This window comes from Gymnogyps californianus, chromosome 1, assembly GCF_018139145.2.
Source record: "Gymnogyps californianus isolate 813 chromosome 1, ASM1813914v2, whole genome shotgun sequence".
NCBI lineage: Eukaryota > Metazoa > Chordata > Aves > Accipitriformes > Cathartidae > Gymnogyps > Gymnogyps californianus.
Window position 1 is genome coordinate 145,021,298 of NC_059471.1, and position 19,977 is coordinate 145,041,274.

General features: G+C 39.1%; 1 protein-coding gene across 6 annotated transcripts in view; it reads right to left on the reverse strand.

The window, feature by feature from the left end:
• Positions 1-19,977, reverse strand: part of SOX5 (SRY-box transcription factor 5) — a 337,014-nt gene that overhangs the window by 238,145 nt on the left and 78,892 nt on the right. For 4 of the 6 annotated variants that reach the window (XM_050907886.1, XM_050907878.1, XM_050907870.1 and 1 more), the window contains exon 2: positions 15,770-16,001. In XM_050907886.1, coding sequence (XP_050763843.1) covers positions 15,770-16,000 — 231 coding nt within the window. In that variant the 5' untranslated portion in view covers position 16,001. The remainder of the gene's footprint in view (positions 1-15,769; positions 16,002-19,977) is intronic. The other 2 variants (XM_050907914.1, XM_050907904.1) reach the window with 1 other exon arrangement.

Consider the following 19,977-nt stretch of genomic DNA (forward strand, 5'->3'; position numbering starts at 1 on the left):
CATGTTTCTTCAGCTCTTGGTATCTCTACCAAGAGGGATAACACCTGGGCCAAATGAGCTAGTTTTTGTGTACGCCCTACAAAAATCCTACTGGAATCACCGAAGTGTTTCAGACAAGGCATCGAATAATAATTACCAGGAGAGAGGAGGACATAGGCCTGGTGTTACGCAACCAGCATGGGCCACAGTGTCAACTGTGAACAGGGGGAAGCATGTACTGCCTAGCTCTGCACAGTAATGCAGTTTCTAGCATCCCACATCTGACTGTGGAGCTGGAGAAAACCTGGGCTAAAAATGCTGTGCTGGGAAAAGTGCTGTGCTGGGAACATATCAATTTCCATGCAGAAACAGAGAAGAGGCCTCCATACTCCTCTTCCCATACATCTTGTAAATTCACTAGTAAATTCAATGTCAGCTGCTGAAAGTTGTTGGTACTATAGTGATGGGCACAGACTTAGCCCTGCAGACCATTAGGTGGCTGCCCCTCTGGCCCAATATCAAGCATTTACTGTAAATGTATATGTCAAAGCAATGAGAAAATGTTCAAAACCTTGCCATGCTTTCTTTTTCTGTTTTGTTCTTTTCAAGGAAATGACTTCTTCCAAGAACATGGAAAGACCATGTGACTTTGAACTGGAAAACCTGAAAGATCAGTGAGCCCACCTGCTAATGAGCAACTTGCTATTGAAATGAGCTCATTAGCTTTCATTTTTGCTGGCTGCTGATCGATTCATGAGCCACTTATGTGGCCTCTGTAAGCTGTACATAAATTATCAAATGCATTGATTTCTAAAATAATAAATCAGGAAGTCAGTCCTTTCCGTATCTCTAGTGTAAGTGCTTAGCTCAATGGCCTTCAAAATTCATCCAAAGAAAACAATGATAACATCAGTGTTCACAGATACATTGCATCTCAAATGGCAAATATTCTACTGCAAAAATAAGCTTTGCTGGCATCTCAGAGAAGTGAATAAAAGCTTGCCTCTGAAAATGTTACATACAAAATGTACAATACAAAATGCACAGAATTTTGCATGAATCTGTGTAGGTGGCAGCTCAAGAAATTCACAGTAAGGAACAATTGTCTACAGCAAGGAAAAATCCAAGCTAGATGATCTTAAAGTCCTTTTCCATCTCAGATCATTAAATTTCCATAACCTTCTTCATATGACTGAAGCAGTGAAAGTCCCATGGCATCCCAGAGTCCATGCTGCGTTTTTGATGTAAAAGCATTTTCTCTTGTCAACTGATAACCTCAACAACACAGGAGAAGAACCTGCTAAAGACTAAAAGATTCCGCAAAGGAAGAGGTAGGGAAAGACCCCTTCACCCAAACATGCAGCCGTAATGTTACCATTTTCAGCACATATGGCTATCTCCAGTGCTAGGCTGGCCAACCTGACTTCACCTGGCCTCCCAAGTGCTTATAAAAAATTATAGCAAAAATTAGTCCTTTGGACATGTATGCTTGCAAATTTCAAAGCACTTCATAACACCGATTTGCAATAATTTGCCTAAGGTCCTGTGGGACTTGATCCAAAGCCTATTAAAGACAAAGCAGTCTTTATATTGACTTCAAAGAGCTTTAGATTGGACCCACAATGAATCACTGCATAGTAAACAGAAAATCAGGAACAGAAAACCTGGTCTAAGGAAGAGATGTCATTCTCTCCTTCATCGCCTCAGTTTACTGAAAAAGACAGGAATGCAAGATTTATTTTTCCTGTTCTTCTGTATCACACTGCCAGTCCAATGAAAGGGCTATGGCCCTTTTCCCGCTTAGCTGTATTTCTAGGATCATTATTTAATCCTCTAAAAATCCTCTGATACAGTCTAACACAAGAGCCCAACTACATTTCAGTGGTATCTTCATCACCTTGACCCTCAGTAATACCAGCATGAGAGCAGCTCAAGGGAGTGCCACTGGAGAGAGCTCCGTCAATGTATGCCAGCTGAGGACGGTGCCAGAAGAGCTGGACAGCACGCTCGCTCCTAAATAACAGTAAGCTTAGGACTAAATGCAATAACAATAAGGAGTTAAAATGTGCAGACCAGAGAACATTGCTTAATCCCAGTTTACTGAAAGGACATGTCGTTTTTAGAAAGTTGTCCAAACAACTGTCTTAATATTCTACACCAAAGTGGCTATTAATCAAACAACAAAGGCCCAATTAACACATAGCTGTTGTCACCTTGATGTTAAAAGCCTCTCCCTTCCCCCCTTCTTTCTTTCTTTTTGTCTTTAATGTTACAACCTAACCCAAAAATGCCTCAGGGCCCTACAGGGAAAAAAAGACAAGATAGAGAGAGGGAGGGGGAGAGGGAGAGAAAGTGGAGGGGGGGGGGAGAGAGAGAGAGAGAAAGAGAGTCTTAAATACCATCTCTCCTCTAGGCAGCAATTTCCACAGATGAAGAGGTCACCACTGTTTAACAGTGTGCTGCCACGTTAATTTAGTATGACAAGATAAAGCAGTAATCTCTGCTCGAAGAGGCTGTAAACCGCCTGCTATCCAGGGACATGCTCGAGTCGATTTGCACTGTATATCACTTTATACAATTGCCGTGACAAAGCCCCCTGAGTTCCCTCATGTAAATCTCTCTCTCTCCCTCTCAACTTCCCTGCCAGTCAGACAGCATCGTATCTGCGGTAAGCTATGCAAACTTCATGTCTTACGCATGCCAATGGACCCCAAAGCTCGCCCCCCGCCTCCCCCCAAGAGAAGATGTTTAGGACTTTGATAATCCATTGATCCCACTTCCATATCGGCTTGTATTTTTCAATCTGTCGTGTTAAGTTGTCAGAGAGGACGATTAAACCGATGTTTCATGTTCCGAGATTTGCGTTCCTGGGAATGATAGTTTTCAAAGCCTTTCTTGCTAGGTTCTGCTTAAAGATTATCCCTAAGAAAGCTGATGTGAATATTATTACTGGCATAAACCTGGTAATAAAACCATAAAGTGTTTTAGGTAAAGACATTTTAGAGATATTCAGGGTTATAAACATAAGAGTTTAAAGCTGGATAGAATCTGGAGTGCTTAAAAAAAAAAAAAAAGAAGAAAAAAGCGCCCTGTCAGGCTGTGGAGTTTTCTCAGCATGAAGCAAAACAACATATGTAAAAGGGAAAAGGGAACTCACATGTCTATGTAAAATAAATATAATTACAGAATCACAGAAGAGGGCAGAGGAGAACACTGACCTGTGTAGTTAGACAGGAAGGAAAAGAAGACAGAGCACGTGTAGTAGTGGTCGTGATACTGCCTCAAATAAAATGCAGTGAGAGCTATTTCGAGCAAACAGCTAAGAAAGCTGCCTATGTCTCCAGCAGCCTGCACAGCTGAAAACATGGTCTTCTTGTTGGGGAAATAGGGTGAATTTTTTGCAATATGTTGCAACTCTCATATGCCATACTGCATCTCTAGAACATGGAAGTTTTAAATTATGTCTCCTCTCTATTTCACATTTAATTTGTGTCATTTTCCTATGGCCTGCAGGCATGATACAAGTCACAGCACACAATATACCAAACATGGTGCCAAAAATGTGAAACTGCGCACATGTATATATACCCACTTTCTGGATTAAACATAGATGAGGACATAAATAGAATTAAAACAAGCACAGCAGACAGGTTTCTACAGAATAAGACTGGAACTTAACTACAGTTTCTTAACTAATATATTGCTAGGTCTATCTACTAAGCTTATGCATGCCATTCGGACTTGCCAGTACCGCTATAAAAATAACCGAGCAAGGCTAAATCAAATCTTTCAGACGCAACAGGTTACATACGCTGTGTTCTCTTTAATGAATTAAATTTAATAATAAAATTTGACATCGTTGCAGCTCATAGTAAGAATGACGAATGCTTCATTAAGCACGTAAGTTTCTAATAGTAATTGAGAAGTAATTCCCTAAATTTAAAATGGGGAAAACCACTGGAATCAATGCCGTTTTTCAGTATCGATAGAATCTTCTCAAAATAGCCTTTTAAAGGCATGTTGGATTGCGTCTGTTCTCCGATTCATGTTGCTACCCAACACATTTCAAACTGTACATGTAAGTGTAAAATTTATTATTTGAACTTAACATTGCTGGCTGGATATACAACAAAAGGTTTGCTTTTAGGGAATATCCAATTCTTAAAACCCCACTAAATACCATCAGTGCTGGTTAAAAAAAGAAGTCTGCTAGAATATTCACACCCCACCCCCCCAAAAAAAGATGAGCTTGAACATGGTTACCTCTACAGAAATATGAGAGAATATTTATACAGGAATGTGTGTTATTTCTTTAACTCCACCATGTACTGTGAATGGGATTACTCTCACCTAATTTTAGCCCCAAATTAGAGACTAGTCTAAACTAGTCATCAAGGTTCCCTCTATAGTCAATAGACAAGCACTTTCAGAGGGTAATTCATCTTTCTTGTCTTAGATGCTTATTTTAAGATTGGAAAGGTTGTTCTAGGAGGGTAGTTATCTTTTTCCGTAAACTGTGAAGAGAGCCCAGACACCTAACTTTTATGTGCCTAAACTTTGGTGAGCTGAACTCCAATCTCACTGTTTGGCATTCAAGAATCTCCATGAGTTTGGAAACACTAATAGACCATAGAACACCATGGATGAAGGACAAGTATAATTTTCATTGTACTAGTGTATAAATTAAGGCACAGACAAGAGAAGCGAATTGCCAATGATAAATCAACAACTGGGAAGCTGGGAATACAGTCTAACTTCATCCAGTAAACTGAAAACTTGCCATTTTTGTTAATATTTATGAAATTACAAGTATGGAGTCCAACAACTGTTTGTGGTACTTTACAGAGCAAAATAAAGATACAGGCCCTAAATACAGAAGTAAGATTTCAGTCAAATTAGTTTATCCACATGGAAAACTAGGGAACTCACTGTGGCCCTGTGTCAATATATTACCCAATACTCATGTTGACAGCTTCAAAACTGAAGCTACGGTCTCTGCCCAAAAGCTAAGTTTACACTGGTCACAAGCAAACAGGAAAAGTACATCATCTACCACAGATGTATTCTTTGCAGAACTGAATCACACTATTTTCAATTCTGCTTGTAGATATATAAAATTCTGAAAACTATTTTCCAATAGAATATATCAAATCGGTTTAAAAAGAATTTAAACAAGTCTTATACATGTAACTATCGTGAATGATCAATCTGCTCTCCCTCACACTTTACGTGCATTACTGTGTGTCAAGATAATATAAATCTAAGATTAAAAAAATGGGGGTATTTGCAGATTTTGTATTTTAAAAAGTAAAGAATATACCATGGACTCACACTCTAACGTCAGCCAGATGCAGGACACAAACTCAAGTGACTTGAGTGTTTTGAGCTCTGAGATGCAGAATGCTTTATACTCCCAACAGAGCTAAGCACTACACAGCAAGTATTTATTTACAAAAAAGCAAATTCGCTGGCCAGGCAATTATCTCTCACTCAAGGCTTTTTTGGTTGAAGTTATCTAACTACAGATTTCTAAACTATAGGGATCAACAGCTGAGCTTATCACCCTAAGCTCCAGCTGTAACCTATGAAGAAAAATAGGCACTTCTAGGGTGTGATTTCTCTGACCTACTTAGAAGCTATGTTAGGACAAAATGAATCACACACTGCTATTTTCTATTTACTTCCATTAACCATAAAGTTAAACCTAAAGTTACTAGCTTACCTCTGGACATACACTTTGTAAACATTTAGTCTGACGAGTCCTCACCCTTGAATCCTCAACCCAAAAGTGACATTGTGATTGACATGACATTGCATTATGTGTTAGCGACCACATTCATGCTAACTTCCTTCCTGTACGAGAGAAAGCCAAAATGTTCTCTTACTGCGCCAAGAGACCTACAATCAACAGAAATTTACTATTGAGACTGCTGTCATATACCCTAAAAACACCCATAGATTTAACTGAAAATTATACAAGAAACTAATGAGCTCTACTTCAGAGTCCTAAATCCACTAAGCTCTGTATATGTACATGGTTGTTTTCTGGAGACCCACAGATCCTAGGCAGCTAGATGCTAACCTCAGCGAATGCCACTGCCTTTGAACACAGACGGATCCAAACCTGAGCAACTCTCCTGATTACAACTGCAGCAGTTTAAAATGAAAAGAATGAGAAAGAGGAAAGTTTCACTTACAGTTTCAGAGATGAAACACACATTTTAAATGCAATCTGAAAATCAACATAGAGGAGGGTTGGAAGCATGGATATTTTGTATTATTTCTGGCTAGCAATATTAATAAGCAATGCAAGCTTCCACTTCTGACACAACTTAGTGTCTAGGTACACATACGATCTACTGCAGTAATACACACTCGAGATGTCAGAAGGATTTTACCTTTTGCTATAATATTTCTTATTTTGTGTCATCAAACTCCAATCCTACAAAAAGCTATGTGCAAAAGGAGTTATAGTCAGTGACCTCTCCTTCCCTCCCTCTTGCTACCATCAGCATTAGGTTCCAATCAACCAGATTATTTTGCAGGAACAGGGTCATAAGCTAAGCATTCTGGGGCAGGAACGTTTCTTTTTTCTGTCTCTATAAAAATAAATCATGCTCTGGGTACAATATAAATAAAGATAATAACAGTCTGATGTTAGATTTTATTGGTCTGTGTTTCGGACAATCTATATAATTTGCCTGTTGCCTGTACAAACTACAAAAAGTTAATCTTTATAGCCCTTTTTTTCCTTGGGGTGGATTCAGTTTTAAACGTATAAAAAAAGGATGCTGAAGCAGACTATTTCCAGGCACAATGACAGTCTTCTTTACACTGCTCTGGCAAAAATTATCTTTAGTTAAACTGGGCACAAACTCCACTCAGTTACATCCACTGGTTTATCTAGTGATGCTAAATTCACAGGATTCATCGAGTCTACTTCTCCTTTGCAAAGAACAAAAATGCCTTATCTGGTCACACAACTGTACCTAAACCGGAAAAAGAAACAAAGAACTTAACAGTGTTAAAGAGAATTTAGAAGTGAGGCTGGCCAAACTATTCAGACAAGCTTGCTACCCCAGACATAAAGGACTCCTTTTACTTAAGAAAGTTTGTTTCCTCTGTTTAATTGTCTTGAAACACTTTGGAACATTGGTTGGTTCAGAAACATTGCAGCATGTCAATCTTCTCCTGTAGGGAGGTTTCTGCATATGCCTTAGGAGTTAACTCACCTATGTTAGATGCCCATACTTAAGCAAACACATACTGAAATCTGTAGTCTGTTTTACCACAGGTCCTTCTCCTGCCATGAATCTCTAGAGAAAATTAATAAAACCCTTCATTACAGTGGAGAAGGTGGTGATATTTCAATGATATACTCAAGACAAGAGGAAGTAGTTAGCTCCATGAAAGAAAAAAAAACAACTGGATGACATGACACTTTAAATGCCAGCAACTGCCTGAAGCCACATTTTCATTACCACTCCAACCATCATCACTTTTGGTGAATCTGCAAAAGCATTAGCAGTGGGAAGAAAAAACAGAGGAAGAAAGCTGGCCTTGGCACAGCCTAATCCAACTTAAATTTGTATAACCTGAGAAAGTGTACTTAAAGAGACAAAGCAAAAAAATGACGGAGCATTTCACTCAGCCATTAAAAGGACAGAAAAGAAAGAAACACTTTGTTGCTGCAATGGGTAACATCCTAACTACGGACACAAATGTTTGACAGTGAGAGAAAAGACTGTAAAACGTGACTGTGAGTATTGAGTGTACCAGAAGGTTCTGGCGCTGCCAGGAGCCAGAGCTGATAATCGCAGATTCCTTGCAACCCTGAAATTCAAGAAACCATGATCAATACTTCACAATGCATTTCAGTTTTGGTATATCTCTACCGAAAGTAGAGCTGCATATCAAAAAACAACCATCCTCTAGTTTATTGACATTCTGTCCAAGCAAATAGCGCAATACTTTCTTTTAGTGTGCAATGTCTTCATATGAGCTATTTACTAAAAGGCTTCAGAATGGATTAAATAATAAAAATGACGAAGTTAAATATGACTACAAGCAGGGGAAGAAAATGGGCAAGGCAGAAAAAGGTTTTCAGAGGACAACTGCAAGCAGACAGAAAGTGATAGAGTAATATTGTTCTTATACAGCTGGAAATAGAGTAGAAGGCTTTCTCACCTGCAGTGAAAAGAAGGGAGAAAGCCACACCAGCTGCTCAGAGGAAGTAAGGTGGATATGAAAAGCATATGCAGCAGACAGAAAGCACACGGGGAAAGTGTTCTGGAAGTTCTAAAATGGACGGGCAACTACTGAAGCAAAAACAAGTCAAGGTGGTGTGCAAAAGTAGAAGTTTGCACTGCGTAGGGTGCAAAATATAATCAACTTAGATTCCCACGTGCCTTGCCTTGAGGCATGTGTCAGATAAGAGTACGAAAGTCTGGTATGCTGCTCTCTATTCTGACAGTAGTTACACTGCCAGCCCAAGGCCACAAACTTCTTAATAGTGCAGAAGCTTGGCCAAAGGAGATAACCCCATCGGTTGAAAGGGAAAGCACGAAAACTTAACTAAATTTCTGCTGCCTTCTCTTTCCAGAACCATGGAGAACTGGGTGTTTAATTGGCAGCAGAGTTTCTGCCTCACTACAATACCGTGAAGATTCACTATCAACAAAGAAAAGGCAGCGTTTCAGAATAAATTTGGGCAGAGTGCCACAGGTGATGGATCTGGACTGGAGAAACTATATGAAGTCCACAGCTACTATTTGAGTTCCGGTAGGATGGAGATATCATAGATCCTACCTAGGTTATGTCACAGCTAGGGATTCACTGCTGAAAGCAAAAGCTGTATCAAGAAGTAGGAACACTTAAATGTCGTCTCTGTACATTGTTGCTATAAACTAATCTTGCAGTCCTGCTGGGGCTTTCTCCATACCCTAGTCTTCATCTTCATCAGTGCTCCTCAAATTGGTGGCTTCAAAATTTTGTTCCAAATCTGTGGTATCTCCTGCCTCCTTCTGGAAGACATCATTGTCCCAGTCTTCTGCAGTGGCTGCAACGCACTGCTGCAGGCACACTGCTGCAATTCCAAGCCATGAAAGCTGCACATACCACTAGGCTGACCTGGCAGAGCTGATGTCAATGCACTGTTTCCAGTAAAAAATGTACAATCCTCAGTGAAATTACCTAGCAGATCTCAGGAGATGTGTGTAATCCCAAACTGAGCTACTTACTGAAGGCAGTCTGGATTGAGATATTAATTTGGAATGAAACAACTGTGTCCACGGTGGATGTCCTAGGGCAGATCACTTTGCTTAGAAAGATGACCAAGTTTTTTTCTTTTAAGGCTTTTTTTTTTTCATAGGGCACTTAATAGTTCTTTTCTCTTCATCGTAAGAGAGACCATCTGGTTCAAATATTCCTACCGACTGTGGGTTTTATGGTTTTACCTATCTTTTTTCCTGTGGAATTTCTCAGCTATTCACTTCAGTTAGATTTTACTGGTATTTATGCAAGAAGCTTAAATGAAGATATTTTCCAGTATGAAGTCAATGAATTGATTCCTAGGCATATAATCACTCGCAAACAATGGATACATACAGTTCCCAGCACTTCTATAAAACAAAGGTGTTTACTTTTCTGTTGATTATTTTCTGCTTAACTGCATTCAAATGAATCCATTAAAAACGTGACTGCTTCACAGTAAGATGATCTTCAGCAAAAACAAACAACTGCTGTTTCCACTTCTCTTCACGGCCTTTAAAAACTACAGTCATCTGCACCCTGTATTTCAGGCAATTTACAGAGGATAAGTCTGGTCTTGATTTGTTAATTTATTGTTTTAAATGTAGTTCTAACCCTCCTGCTTGGGAAAAAAAAATGTTTTCCTACTTTATTACTTATTTATTGTCCCCTAACCAACCTTTGGACCTTTCAGAGTCTGATCAAAACACCAATGGGTCATCTCAAACTTCAGCCAGTCTTTCTGCCCATTGACTTCAGCTGGAATGATATATCCACTGTGGTTCTCCATGGCCACAAGGAAGCAAAACTCACCGTATTAAGAGAGTGGTAGAACAAACCAAGGGAACTTCCATAAACTAGCATACCGCTCCTGAATTGCACTACAGCTTTGATCCCTGCCTCACCTGAAGAATGAAAACATTTTTTTTTTTTTGTTTACCTGCCCTATATAGGACCTGCACAACAAGTAGTTTGCAAGTAATTGCTAAATACTATAAGCATTACTTACATACATAGATGGGACAGGATTGGAGAGCCGGGAGAATACAGATCATGACAAGGAGGACAGGCTGGGTATAACAACTTAAATGGAAGATATTTTGTCAGGCAGATATGAGAGGCATCAAAGCTTCTGGCTCCATCATGACTGGTTCTCAAGGACTGCAGAGAGTTTTCTAGGGTCTGGACTAAATGATGCAGTAGGCAACTTCTACAGCTGTTTGATGGGTCCTGGCTGATTCTTCTTTATTTGTTCCCTTTCCTAATAGCCCGCAGAGTCATTCTCTGAAATGGTGCAAGTGTAAAGATTGAAAAGATCAAACTCTGATACAAGCCTGAAATTATATCTGTGGAAACTGCTTTCATGTGCTACTTTTGTGATGACATTTATAATGCAATGTTTGTAACAATGCCATTTCATCATCTTATAAATATCAATTTACCATTAAGAGAGGAAGGAAAGAACATCAAAAAAAGACAAATGCAAACTTACCACTGTTTCTGCTTTGTTTTAATTGAACTAGTCTTGTTCAGATAAGCCTGTCTATCTCTTACAAAAACAACAGTTTATAGTTTAAACTGTGAAATTGTGTGTGTCTGTGTGTGTGTGTGTGTGTGTTGTAATTATGATGCCTGCTAACAATTTCATACTGCCACATTGCACATATGGCTTCCAAGCTAGCTTTATCTGAATCTTTGTGAATCTATTCTCCGTGCTATTAAACTGAGCACATTCCACATCGTTCAAAAGTAATTACACTTTTGTCTAGAGTATAGGAGACTGCTCTCCCCAAACAATGAAATTCTCATTATTAGAGCTGGCACAATAACGGCACTGGTGTTCACAACACTGTGCATTGTACCATCACAATAACTTATCCTAAGCTTGATGCACAAAGGTACAGTGGAAATTAAAATTTCTCTAAAACCACTGTGGGGTTTTTTTTTAATAGGCATTCTTTAGCTCAGTATAATTAGAGTCCTATTTGACTTTTTAAAAAGCTATATGCATTCAGATTTCCATTCTCTTCGCAACTTCTGAATAGTAGCTAAGTGCTCTAGCCGCATGTTGTTCTGATCCAATACTATTCACATGCTGATGACCCCAGACCAACAGGTGAAGTGCAGGCCAGGACGTATGTGATAAGAGAATTCAAATGCAGCATTAAATAACCTTTTATTTTGGACAAGTGGAGGAAAAGCATGAAGCAATGTGTCGGTAAGCTCTCTGACCAGTAGTACTGTTATTCTTAATATGATCAAAATTTCTTAATATTATTCCCAAGTTACAGAGCAATAACTTCATTCACCACAGAAATGCAACATTTTTTAGTGTGAAGCAATAAAGCTACTTAACAGCACACTGTAATATTTCCTAACAATTTAAAGCACTGCTGAAAATGAATTCTAAATCCCACTGAAAGTGCAGGACAAATGTGGGCTAGCAGTGCAGTCACACACTTTGGAACAACTGGACAGTGGCAAAATTACACCTTACCAGTTTGATCTTTTGGTCAGAACTTCCTCTTTTTTGTAATCTCATCCAGCATTTGATTGATATTCTACAATTAAGAAGAATGGTCAAATTTGACTACAGTATACCATGCCTATGATATACTTTAATCAGTGCTTTTAGCCTTGACGTCTCTTATTTTCAGAAATTAGCACAAACACTGCTGGTGAGATCAGTAGTCTTGAGAGGTGACAAAAGCAACATGGTAAGGCAGATAAATAGAAATAAATAAAACAAACCCTCGTAACTTAGATGAGCTAACAACTATCTGTGCTATCCAAATACTGTAGCCTTAATAGGTTTCTTCAAAAGAGGTATTGACTGATACTGTAATCCTCAAGTGTTTCCCTGCTAAGCTTATGGCCTGCTATGAACATCCTAAGGGGACTCTCGGATATAGTCTACATCAAGTGATTTGTCTTGTATTTTCTACTGAGCCTTTGGTTTAAGTCTGATAAATTATTGTTTCTTTTCTTATCAGTGGAAGAGCTTTCCTACTTACAATAAATATTGAGTTTCTTCTATCAAGAGGAAGAGAGTTTGGGATGGAGTAGCCCCTGCCTTTCACAGAACCACAGAACGGCTGAGGTTGGAAGGGACCTCTGGAGGTCACCTGGTCCAACCCTCCTGCTCTAGCAGGGCCACCTAGAGTCAGTTGCCCAGGACTGTGTCCAGACAGCTTTTGAATATCTCCAAGGGGGAGACTCCACAACCTCCCTGGGCAACCTGTTCCTATGCTCAGTCACCCTCACAGTAAAAAGCATTTCCTGATGTTCAGATGGAGCCTCCTGCGTTTTACTTTGTGCCCGCTGCACTAACCTTTCTCTGGCTACAGTTCCAGCATCCTCAGAAATACCTTGTTCATTTTGATGGGAAGATGGGTTTTGCAGCTTTTTGCCAATTTTGGTTAGGTTTGAAGATTTCTTTCTAGGGATTCTGCCCTCCTTTTATAAAAATTTACCCAGCATTCCGAGCTGTGTCTTTAAGTTGGCAGTTGTTACAACTTGGTAAAGTGCAACAGGGTAAATTTTCAAAAGTCTAGGTTGGGTAAACTGTTGAGTTATCACTCTGGTGTAATCAGCCCTTTACCTTAAGGATCCTAGGATATCCCAGCTGGCAGGACTTGTAAAAGAAAGCACAGCTGGAAGTAACCTATGAAACAGAAGGTCAATTAGCAGCTAGAAAAGTGAGGCCAAGAAATTGATTCTCAAGGTTGAAATTGTTTCCTAACTGTCCCTTCGTGACCCAGTGCTGAGAAGCAGAACATGAGGAGGCAGGGATGGCTGTGGTGACAAGAGGAATTCAGCTACGCAGCCCACTGATGAGACAAAGCTGTGTAATTCCATATCTTTTCCAGATCCCTTGGCTGTGGCTTTCTACTGCTGAGATTGTTCCCTAAGCCAAACGGGTGTTGTGTATGTAGCTAACACAGAAAGATCTCTCCGGCTCTATACCACGTCTATCTAAGAATCCCTTCGGAGAAGAATCTTAGCCAACAATCATGCACAAAGCAGTATGGTTTAGAGGGGTGCAGCAGAGTGATGCACCACATGATTTCAGACTGGCTGTATGTCTGATCCTGTCTTATTGGACATTGGAGAGATCTGTAAAGGTGTACGCTGCTAAGGACAGCATGTGGCTGCAAAACGAGAACTCCATAGTCACTTGCAGACTCAGTCAGTAGGTGTAGTAGTGCAGCTGACAAGCTATTAAGAAGTGTGAAGCACACTGCTGGAGCTTTATCAATAAATCCGTATTGGACTGCACTGTGTGGTGGTGTGTGCACATGTGCATACACCTGGATTTGCTTCCGAGAGACTATAAAATAGCACAGAATGTCAAGTCAAACAGTATAAAAATGACCTCCATAATGCTACCAAAATGAATACCCTTTGGGAATGACTTTCCTAATCATTCAAATTGAAGTTACCTAAAAGTTATCCAAGCACTAGGTTCAGTTACTTCCTTCTTATAACTACATACCACAACAGCAGAGGGAGTGATTACGTATATTTTACTCATTTACACTGATCACTTCCTTCTTTCTGGAGACACATAGGCTACATCCTTTCTGACCTACCTAGATGACGATTTTTACAAGACACTCCTCACTAAAAGAGAGATAGTACCAAAATGTCACATTCATACAAACTGGCAATTTTCTTAAATCTGTATAAAGACAAAACCAGTCCCTACAACCCCCCAAACATGCTTCAGATAAGCCTACAGCATCTCACTACTACAGCAAAACTGTCTAAAACATGCAGCAATTCAGTATTTTGTATTATAAAGAGACAGAACACACTGTTTTGACATCACATTAAATATAGCCTTCATAGCACGAAGTCACACTAGATGATCAGCTAAACTTCGTCTTAAAAACTATAAATGAATAAAGAAGTTAGTTAAAATCAGTTAAAGAGCAGTTAAGTGTTTCAGTGAGGTGTAGTTAAAATACTCCTGCTGGGTTCCTTAGAAGACAATGATTTTTTATTTCATTAGGCTCTGATTCTACACTACTGGTGTCATCACAAGTTTATCTATTGACTTAAATGTTGCCAGGAACAACCCCTTCTCTTCAACATACTCTCTTAAAATAGGCCAAAATACAGAAAAGCTCATAGACCAGTTACATATCCTAACATCCCATTGGCTGGAACTGTGTATTAATGAATTACATCTCCATAAAACATATGATAAAGGATGAGAATTAAACAAGCTAGAAAAAGATAATGACATGTCTGCCCATGAGGGATTTTTCCAATGACCTTCTTTCTTCATTTAAAGTTGCAATAACACAAAATAAAATTAAATATTCCAAACCGCTGTTTGAACTTAAGCATTAGACCAAAAAGGAAGAAAAATGCATTGGAATCAGTGAGTTACTTTGTCTAGGACAGCAGCTTCAGTGAATATCCAGTGACTTGGTCCTATGAGAAATAATAATCCCTAAGGCTTTTTACTTAGGGCTTGTTACATACACGTAATGAGCTGTAAGGGCTTAAATACCACTATGGAGCTGTTGCAGGCTTTTATGAGAATACACTATCACCTATTTTGCAATGCCTTTTTAAAAGCCTTCAAATATGCAGGTCCATTCATTATCTTCACTTAAAGTGAAATTGTCAGTGCCCTTGTCAAAGTGGGGGACTAACAGAAAAGTTACAGTCAATTTGTAAACAGGCAAGAGCTGTGTTAAGTGTGTTCACAATAGACAGCTTTGTCGAAGTGCCTAAGTCCTGGGGTTTCAATGCCTTCCCCTGCACCTTTCAACCTTTATAAAAATGTATCACAGTACTCTGCATGAAGGGCCCAAACACGTCACGTTACAACAGTGACACTACGATACTAGTGAGGAACACGGCACTGCTTTTTGTTCTTTTTGTTTGTCTGCTTTTAGATAAAGCCAGTTCTGGACTTCCGTGGGCTGCTAAACGTAATGAATTAAGCACACAGTGTCACTTGTAAAATGCACAAAAAGGTGAGAATTCACAAGTGAAAAAGTGGTAGGCTGATTTAATTCCATAAGCAGAGCAAATTTTTTTGTAGGTATCTGTGGCATGTGAAACACACATCAGACCTGAATTTTTAAAACCAGCAAAATCCAAAGTTGCCTTTTTTACCCTTTATACAGACTTATGTGCCTTACTATTGCATAAACTTGGCATTGGGGTGATATTTCAGACACCATGCCAAACATGACTCTCACTTACAGTGTTTCAAAACCATTTACTGTTTGCTGAACACATACACTTCAAATTCACACCACCGTAGCTAAAAAATTTTAGCACCCTAAATGCCAGCAGGCAAAGGTGAGGAAAAGTGGAGTTTGCACTGCAAGTGATTTAGCATTTGTAGTGGAGGGTAGAGGCAGTCCAGCTAGGTCAAAGCTTTCACATTATTGTAGCATGTTCTGTACGTGTACATGTGCATTGTATACTCCATAAAGTACAGATCTGGATGCCAAACTACTGTAGAGGCAGAATTCAAAGAATGGATGTAAGCACAATAGACCATTAGCAAACCTACCATTGTGTTGTGCTGAGAAGTGGGAGTCCTATGGCCACAGTTCTCTTGCGTCAGCAGAGAAACTGGCTGAAATTCCTCAGAGTGAGGCTTGTTGGGAAAACTCACATGCAAGGGAAGGTGAAAGGCTGGGAGCCCGTCACTCTCCTCTTCTCCCACTTTCTGTCTGCTTGTCACCATGGCTACCTCTCCATCTGCTTCCCCATACGGAGAGGCTGGTCGCTTGGAAGACATCCTGGAAGGAACAAAAGAGGAGAAAATAATGAAACCTCCAAATAAATCCTTAATGCCGTCATTGTGTGGTTAGGGGCCATTGTAACAGAAATGCCTTTTTTGTGCTGGCAGAGAGCAGGAAACCATCCAAATACCACTGCAAAGCATACACAATTGGGAACAATGGCCAAGCAGGTAGCAACAGAACAGTGGCTTGTTTGTTGTGAGAATAATACACTAATATAGCACTCTCTTGTATTCTGGCTTCTTAAACATGAAAATTCACCTAAGAAGACTGTATAATGAAATGCAATTCCTTTAAAAAAATACTCATCTGGTTTTGCATTTGCAAGAGACTGTAAGAAGATAGAATGTGTCCTGATACAAGCTATTGTCAACTTAGCTTTTAAGGAATAATCATCCGCATGTACTTAACCATAACTGATAAAAAAATACAGTAAAATAAAATAAAGTAACTTGCTAGCAAGCCAAAGTGTCTGTGTTTACAAAATTTCACCCGTGTGAACAACAGAGTGTTACAGTCATGTTGCAAGAATCTTTTCAGGTTCGTAGATCTGGGATAGTTAAGCAATTAAACATTTGGACATTAATAATCTAATCTTTTTGACAACACAAATTCAGGGCTGTACTAAGTGAATGAAGATTTGCTATCAAGATACCCTACGCTTCCTACCTATAAGCCAGATCAGGCAAAAACACATGTAAGTGTAATTTATATGTATATCTATATAAAAAAGGATGCACAAGGAAGATACATAGAGCACACATTGTAAAAATCACATACAAATCTTGACTTAAAATTCAGGCCCACATTACGAGTTTTTTGAGACTGTCTAATAACACTGTTCTGATAGCACGTGTATGTCTTCAACTTTTAGAAAGACTGAAAGAATCCTTATGTCATTGGAAAATCCAGTTTTCATCCAAACCAGGCGCTACTGAAAATCTTACAGGACAATCTGAACCCAGAACACTTCCAGCTTGTTCTTCAAAATAGAGGGGTCCAGTGAAGTATTAAAATGCAGACGACTTCTGGGATTAATTACAGCAACATTGTTCATGAAAATCAGGGTATGTGCATGGATGGCATAATGGGCCACTGTGCTAAGCAGGGGCATCTGTAATAAGGAGTGGAATGAGAAATAAGAAATCCTATAGGCATAGTCAAAAGAAGAAAAGAAAGAAGAGAAATATTTCATAGAAAATAGGAAGTTATGAACAAGGAAACTGAAGACTATTGTACGTAAAAGTTGAAAAGACAGGCTGAAGTAATACTGCTCCTCCTCAAAAATCTAGTATTTATGATTCTAATTACCCCATTTTGATTTTCCACTTCACCGTTAAAGGACTGCATTTCAAAAGCCCAGCAGCCTCTTGAACCATGTGCGGGGCTGCTGTGAGGTGGAGCATGTCCATACGATTTGGCATATTGAGCACGAAATGGTTCTTAGCAGCAGTCAACTGGGTCTGAAAACAAACAGTGACTTTAAACAGCCCTTTGTTAGGACTTATTTTGTTTCTAATGATCTCATTTTGAGCTTTGCCTCCTGAGCCAAGTTAGATTATATTTAAAAAAAAAAAAAACAAACAAAAAAACCCACCCAACAAAAAAACCCCTCAGACAAAAAAAATCCCTACCAGAACCTACACTCAGCTGCACATCGCCTGTTCTGAACACCACCTATTGCCTGTACATAGAGAAGCAATCTGCATTTTCTATTAATGTTTGACTTAGTCCAACAGACTAACACTTCATACATCCTACCTGAATTCTGTCTTCTAGGCTTTCCCACCTACATGTCTGCAGCAAAGCATATGTATAAAGACAGAGATCATCAGATAGACTCTTACCAGCAGTTTTCTACTAGCCCACTGAATTCAGCATTTTACAGCTGTTTGACGTGACAGATCCCAAGCTTTTCTTCTGCAGAAAGCATGCAACTCCCTCCTGAAGTCAATGTGAATTATTCATATTCTGCATTGCACTGCACCAAGATACACATTTGCTATTGATTCTGAGTGTAACATTTTGGTTACTCATTTCAACGCTGCCTTAATAGAAGCTTGGGTTTTTACGAAATCTCTCTTTCTGAAAATCAGCATTAAGCGGTTGTCTCAATTTTGGCAAACAAAAAGGGAGTGACACAAAATCATTAGTCAGTTATTCCACAGTAATGTTCTATACTTTAGGATATTTATATTTGATAAGGTGACCAAAAATATTGTAAACCATCTACAAAAGTCTCCACTACAATTCACTTTGACAATAAAATATAGAGAGAATGCCTTGCTTTGTATTGATGATTTGTATTATATACTATATACCCAAATTGTGTTAAAAACTCCTACCGCTGTTAACCCAGAATAACCCAGATTCTGTCACATTGCTTCAACAAGGAGAGTTTGACTATCGTGTTGAAATAAAGCTCTTCTGCTAACTTTATAAAGTGAATATACGGTTTTCTCTACTGCGTTCAGTTAGCACGCTGCAGATCATCATCGCCTTCTGCTTATCACTGTTCCCAACAGGGATGATATCATCTTCTGTGAGGAATTTATAAAAACAGGCAAGGAAGACAATAGAGGTGACCATCTCCATGCACTAGCAATAACAGAGATTATTATGGTTTTGATCTAAACTGAAAACCTATGGGTCAGACTGTAGGCCAACCTACAGTGATACTAGAGAGGGAAGAAACTTTTTCCTTCCTCACACAGCTCTTAAAAGATCCAGTTTAAATTACAAGCCACGTGCCCATCACAATGCTAGAAGGCTAACAAATTGCTAAAATGGCTAAGACAGTGAAGCTAAGGATCTAATCTGCATTAGTCTTCCAAGTGACTAGGACACTCAAAGAAATGGATGCACAACCCTAGATAAGGGCCACACAGCTCAGACAATGACTGCAATTTGTTTTCAGGTAGCTCTGTCCATAGCCAACATGAGTTAGGCATAATCTGGCCTTTCAGAAATCTCATCATCCCCTTTAACATCAAACACAAACACCTGGGAAATTTCCACAAGAAAATGGAAGATTTAAATAAATAAATAAATCCCTATCGACTTTTGGAAATGTCTTCCGAAAGGACAGTAACTATCAAACCCTATAGCAGCAAACGATCAAATCTCTGACAGGTTCATGAGCAGAAAACAATATGAGACAAGGTAAATTCATTCACAGATGGTCCTTCATTATTTCTACAGCTTTATTGGTCCCTTTTCTGAATTTGAAATGCTCCCACACCACGTATCCTTGAATTCTCTTCTTTTCATACATCTTCATTTTCCTACTGAGCTAATACTAGGTCTTAACAGATTCTGTATCTGAGATGCAAGCAGAGTTCCCATTGTAAACAATAAGGAAAGGGAAACAGATAAATTCTGAGTAACAACATTATCTGAAACCGAGCTCTTTTAAACAGATCTAGGTCTAATGAAGGACTGGAATTATCCCATCTTAACAAAGGACTGCAAACATCCTGCATCTACCCTCAATGATAACACGACAGTTTACAACTTACATGACTTCAAGATCTTTTCCTCAAACTAGTTTAAACTCAGAAGGGTTTTCAATTACACCCCTCTGAAAGAAGTTTTACAATGAGAGAGGAAACACCAATTTCCTGAAACATCAACTTATGGATAGGATTAAAAAAACCCCAACAAAACCCCAAGATATAACTCTCAGAAAAGTAGCAATACGGTAGACCAGATTTTGAATCTAAAAGGGTGCCTCTGCAGATGAAATCTGTTGCAACTTAAGACTTGCAAGAAGAGTTGCATTTTGAACTGTCATTAATCATTTTTACTGAATATAAATAGCTAAATAGTAATTTTTTAGACAACCTAAATCTGCAAAGTTCAGACACAGTGGGACGCAGGCAGTACTCAGCCCACTGTAGAGACACATCAGAGTTATGAAACATATCCCCATACTTGATTTTTATCAGTGGTTAGTATGGAACTGAAGATTTAG